The 6,157-nt window shown below is 37.2% G+C and overlaps 1 protein-coding gene across 5 annotated transcripts; it reads left to right on the top strand.

Annotated features, from left to right (window-relative positions):
• Positions 1-697: 697 nt before the first annotated feature.
• Positions 698-4,321, top strand: LOC147861951 (putative 1-acyl-sn-glycerol-3-phosphate acyltransferase 5). Of its 5 annotated transcripts, none has more exons than XR_015530034.1 (4): positions 698-1,876; positions 2,465-2,595; positions 2,780-2,893; positions 3,485-3,578. XR_015530034.1 is itself a non-coding variant. In XM_087322632.1 (3 exons), exons 1-3 carry the CDS (start codon positions 1,134-1,136, stop codon positions 3,376-3,378), a joined length of 888 nt encoding a protein of 295 aa, XP_087178758.1. In that variant the 5' UTR covers positions 698-1,133; the 3' UTR covers positions 3,379-3,578. The 5 variants fall into 5 exon arrangements, 3 of the variants coding, with proteins under 3 accessions (XP_087178758.1, XP_087178757.1, XP_087178756.1); XR_015530035.1 differs by having other exon boundaries at positions 3,365-3,578; XM_087322632.1 differs by lacking the exon at positions 2,780-2,893 and having other exon boundaries at positions 3,365-3,578.
• Positions 4,322-6,157: the final 1,836 nt, after the last annotated feature.

The raw sequence follows: 6,157 nt of genomic DNA, 5'->3' as shown, positions 1-6,157 counted from the left end.
GCAAGAGAATTGGAGAACGCATGAATGCTTCTTTCATGATGTTTCATAGGAAACATGGGAATGGGTTGAAAGTCTGACTATATATATGTATGTATGTATGTATTGTATATGTATTGTACATATAATACATATGAGGAAGAGGGGAGAGAGAGAGAGAGCACACGTGTGTGTGTGTGTGTGTGTGTGTGTGTGTGTGTGTGTGTGTGTGTGTTGAGGAGGCGTAACTCACAAGAAGAAGAAGAAGAAGAAGACGTGCGTGTTATTTTTAAGACATCAAACAAGATATAATAAATACATAATACATACATATATGTATATGTCTTATGTATGCATAATTCACAGACAGACAAACAAATACAAATATTAATTAGAATTAGGATTATAATTGGAATTATGTATCGATAAATCAAATCAGACAGAAGAAGCTGCAGCAGGCGACAGACACACACACAGATCAAATACATATGTAAATCTCTCTCTCTCTCTCTCTCTCTCTCTCTCTCTCTCACCCCAACCATCGCTGAAGGACAGAGAGATGATGAGACATGAAGCAAAGCGTACTACTCGTAGCGATGGCGTCAAGTCGCTAGAAGGTAATCTGCACAGATTTACTGTTCTCCAATAAACCGATTGATAATTAATTGTAGAGTAAAATTGAGAGGAAGGCATCATCATGCTTATCATTACTCTCACCACCACCATCAGCATCATCATCTACACCTTCGGAAACACAAAGTGGTGATCCCCATCATCTCCATCTCCATCTCCATGGTCATGGTTGTGCCTAATTGATGTAGCTTCTTCGTATCAGAGTAAGAGCTTTAAATTCCTCGAGCAGGCAGTAAGTATCTCATCATGGTCGGCAGCAGGTCGCACCACACCACTAAAGAATTCTGCATCATTATCCTCTCCATGTCTATGGCTTCTTCACATCAGACAATATAACAGATAAGTCTCTCAACCAGAAGTTTCCTCGTCAGATCAGATCGTAGAGAGCTTGACTAGTCCCCAGATTCGTCATATATTCTATGGCTATGGCTTCTTTACCTCAGGCGGAGACATAAGTTTTTTGTTCAGACAAAAGCTCTTCTTTCTTCTTCATTTATAATTTTCTTCCTTCCTTCTTGTTCAGCATGTCTGCGAGTGAACTACTTTCTCCATCGAACGTGTCTCCCTCCCTAGAAACCACACCTCTCAGGGATCGATCAGACATCATTAATAATGATGTTCACCAAACGAAGCATTCCATCAATTCTTCGTCTTCGTCATCATCTTCTTCTTGCTTCAAAAGCTTCAGAGCCATACCAGTTCTATCTTTCCTTACCTCCTCAGCCTTCATCATTATATTATGTCTTAGTCCTGTCACCTTCTTCTTCCTCAGGCTGTTTAGCGTCCATCAGAGCAGAAGGCTTAACTCCTTCTTTTTCTCCTACTGGCTAGCCATGTGGCCATATCTCTTCGAGAAGGTTTACAAAACAAAGGTAAATTTCGTCATGGACAACCAAACAGAAGGCCGTGATAAATATGACCATGGTGACGGTGATGATGATGATGACGATGAGGAGGAGGAGGATAATATGGCAATTAAGGAGCGAGAGAGAGTTTTACTGATGTGTAACCACCGCACAGAGGTGGATTGGATGTATATATGGAATTTGGCTCTTCGCAAAGGGAGGATAGGTCATGTTAAGTATGTGTTGAAGAGCAGTGTGAGGAATGTTCCTGTGTTTGGTTGGTCCTTCTATCTCCTCGAGTTCCTTCTTGTGGAGAGAAACTGGCAGACAGATGAACGTGCTTTCATTTCCCTCCTCTCTACTTTCCAAGATCCAATCGATCCTCTTTGGCTCGTTATCTTCCCCGAAGGAACTGATTACACGTATGTGGTCATTGTTGTCTCTGTCTGAATCTCTTTGATCTACTCTATACCTTCTCTTAGTCAATGATCTTCATCTTCATCAATTGTGTGTATTTTGATGCATACCCACTATCTTGTAGCTTTTCATTGTGTTATGTGAAACTGTGGTAGGTGATTTGTGCTTTCATGTGGTTTGAATCATGGATATGTGGTTCTCTGATAGGTAACTTATTCATGCCATTGCTGTATTTCTTTACTTGCTTGCACATAAAAAAATTCTCACAACTTATCCAAACCTACATTTTGCCTTCTATTTATAGAAGCTGATCGGTTGCATCATAACATGGTCTTTAGACAATACAAGACTGGTGATCTTTCAATGAGGACACATTGGCTTTAAAATCTCACATGATGCATCGCTCTTTTAATCATATACAAGAGTGAACTCTTCGTTTTATTCATTCTTACTACACCCTTTGAGAAACTGGTTAACCAGATAGAGAACATCATGTGATACTACGCATATTTCAAGAAAATGATCAAGAAACTCATCCTCGCATGTATTATATATGTTAATAATATCTCTTGTTAATTTGTTTCTAAATTCAGTGATGAGAAGTGTGCCCGAAGTCAAAAGTATGCCGAGGAGCATTCTCTTCCAAAGCTAGAGCATGTTCTCTTACCTCGAACAAAAGGATTCTATGCTTGCGTAGACCAACTCAGGGGATCCATCGATGCAGGTTTCTTTTTTTCTTTATTATAATTGGACTTGGTAACAAAATAAAAGTGATAAAATAGCCTTTCCTTTCTATGGACATTTTGCATGGCTAATTCTGAGCTCTGGACATGTTTGTCTTGGAGATATGTTACATGTAAGTTGTACTAATTAGAGGTCGTGATATGTGTGTTACGAACTGATTACAGGTAGTCCCATAGTGACATGCATGTTGAAGTAGTTATTAGGGGCGGTGATATTTGTGCCAATCTCATTTAAGGTTACAAAGTCATATGCTGAATGAAGCTCTCTGTGCCTGTTAGGTATATCAGCCAAATGCAAACTGATCTTAAGCTTTGTCTTCTGTTAAATCCCTGGAGTTCTTTCACTTGTTTTGTTTGTATCCTTCTTCCTCTTCATGGTTTATTGTGCGTTTCTGTGTAGATAACAAAAGATGATAGAAAAATATCTCCATCCACCATTTCTTACGTAATTTAAGCAACAGAAGAAGTGTAGATAACAAAAGATCATAGAAAAATATCTTCATCCACCATTTCTTATGCATTTTAGGCAACAGAAGAAGTCAATACAAAAATCATCAGTTCAGCCACCATGTATTTTTGCAGTTTAGCAAATACAAGATTGTAGATATATAGAAGAATGTCTTGAGTCCCCTTTGTGCATTGGAATTTTTATACTTGATAAAAGAATGACAGAAAATGTCTGAAATCCAAGCGTGTTGTTATCTAGATGATATAGAAGACTTAAATCCACCTTCGGTTTTTGCAATTTAGGTAACAAAAGATGATAGAAGAGAAGAATGACTTAAATCACCACATATTTTTGGAATCTAGACCTTACGAAAGAACAATAGCAAAGAGTCTTCACTTAATCCACCTTGCAAATTTTTGCAGTTTATGATCTCACAATCGGTTACAAAACCCCGCTTCCACTATTTATGGATAACGCAGTTGGTACCAATCCAAAGGAAGTGCACATCCACATAAAGCGAATACCCATATCTGACATTCCTCTTTCTGAGTCTGAAGTGTCAACATGGCTCGTCAATGCTTTCTCAAGAAAAGACGAACTTCTACGTCACTTCTACAAAGAGGGTGTTTTCCCAGGGACTCCAGTGGAAGGAGAATTGAGCACTATCTCTGGTTTGCTCAATTTCTTCGTTATTTTGATTTGTACTGGTTTGCTTCTTTGGTTCATGCTTATCCCATCAGTGTGGATTAGGGTATATCTTGCCTTCAGTTGTTTGTTGCTGGTTGGTAGCACGTACTTTGGTTATAAACCGAAACCTTTGTTTGGGACGAGATTTCAGTGTTGATGTAATTGATGTTTGGGTTTCAAAATTGTGCATACATAAAACATCACTCAGTTGATTTGAAGGCATTCTAATAAAAGTCAGATTGCATGTTGTTTCAAATCCCATTGGATGTTTTATTAATCTAGTCATGTAATGTGCATTGTGTGTGACATCGCTGACTGGGAATGCATCTCCAATGAGAAAGATTGAGAAGTTACTATAAGTCAAGAAGTAACAAGCAATAGCATAAGAGAGGGGAGAGAGGCAACAGAGATGTTCAATACAAAATGTACAAGACAAATTGGACAGATAATTGATCAGAAAATTTGTTACTAGTTAGCTTTGATTATCAGAATACCTTATCTTGATTTTAAAGGCGATATCCTTTCAAAACTTTTGAAATGTTATACTGACCTTACGAGAACATGTTCCATCACCAATGTGTGTGCTATGTTGAGAGAGCCTACATGGAGGTCCACTATTGGAGACTAGATAGTTATGTGTTTAAACCCTACATTGAGGTGTGAAAGTCAGTCATCAAAGGATCAATATTTCATATCATTCAAGGATGACCCTCTAATATTCCATCTTTGCATTTTTTCTTTACTTCATTTCACGTTAGATGTTGCCACTCCAAGAAATTGTTCTTCAAGTTTGTGAAGCAAGAAAGACAAACAAGCTAGGATACTATTGATATAAAAAAGAAAGATAGATTATGGCATTTTCTCTACAATAAGATCCCTTCAAGTAAGTGTTTCCTCTAAAATAACATCTCTTCAAGTACAACAAGATTATGACATTTCTTTCGCAACAAGGTTATCATCTAGAATAACCACTTCAAGTACATGGTGGTGAAGGCTACAAACTATTGTCAAAATATAGAATTTCCCAACGATTAAGTCTTTAGCCTATCTCTAATAGGAAGGGAGGATGAGGACATTGGGTGAAATGGGGTTTATAATTGATTGTTGATGGATGGCCTACAAAACAAAGAAGGCAAATACATGGAGTTATTGTATGTTGCAAGGGTAGACAAAATGTTCTTGAATTCGTGTGTGGCTTCCGTGTACATGACACCGAAACATTTTTATGTATTGGTAGAGTTCTACCTCCATCTTGATATTGTTAGCAAAAGGATCCAAAGCTCCATTTACCCTAGTTGCAGAAAACCGAGCAAGAGTGGTCACAATCACTATCAAACCTCTAGTTTCACAACCTAATCTCAATAGTTCTTACACTCATTCTCTCTTGCGTTAACGATTATCACAATTAAGCACATATGTAAACAAGACAAGTATAGAAGAAAGGTGATAACCACTACTATTATAAAAAGACATAGTTAGAGGGATTAAGGTTTGGTTAATTAGTGCTTACCCTTGATCACTCTTAACCTCAAGTTATAGGTTCAAGAGATGGGAGTGGACCTCTAACAAGACCATGTGAAAGGAGAAAACTGACAGGGAAGAGCTGACTTTATCACTTTTTATAATGGGGTTGGGCCTTCACATTAGAGTGGCAATTTGCCTTCTACTGTTCCTTTTACCCCTTTTCCTAGTGTTCCTTTCAAGCTTCGTATATATTCCTGTGTTGACGTCTTTGTGGTTCTTGTCCGGGATGGTACTTAACAATTAGGATGACGTCATAAGAATGGTAAGGATGCAATAATTAAACTAGTATTTAGAGACAAGCAAATAAAAATTGGTAAGAAAAATGCTCCCCAAATTATTGGACAATGCAAACAATTGGTATACCGTATATAACTATAACTATAATGTCAAAGTTTTCTAACCTCGCTTTCTACATTGGATGGTGCATTATATCAATTATTTGTAGGAGAATTTCACAAATGTTGTCATGAAAGGAATTTTACATATACACACTCACACACAAACAACCTTGGGAAATAAATAATGCAAATACTGACTTTAGGAATTTATTAGAGAAATAAATTAAAGATTGACTTTTGACTTTTTATCAGAAGTTTTAAAGATTAAAGATGTTTCTCAATTAATGTATATAGTATTTATATTGGACTTGAATCACTTAGTGAAGGCCACGATGCACACAACTACTTGTTCATAGTCTTCTAAAACAATGAGGCATATTGGCAAACATGACAAAGTCAAGAGCCTTAAGAACCTCATTAATTTATAAATTTGAGATTCTTGCAGGAAGAAGTAATTAATCCCATGGAATTGAATCCCACCACATGACATTAACAATGATAATTTGATAACTTAACTATAGATTCATCCAAATGGCTTCCAATAAA

This window comes from Azolla caroliniana, unplaced genomic scaffold, assembly GCF_043228905.1.
Source record: "Azolla caroliniana isolate FFs.n. ecotype wild unplaced genomic scaffold, voAzoCaro1.0.p SCAF_7, whole genome shotgun sequence".
NCBI lineage: Eukaryota > Viridiplantae > Streptophyta > Polypodiopsida > Salviniales > Salviniaceae > Azolla > Azolla caroliniana.
The sequence above is the reverse complement of the archived record's forward strand: the minus strand, read 5'-3'. Positions and strand labels throughout refer to the sequence as shown.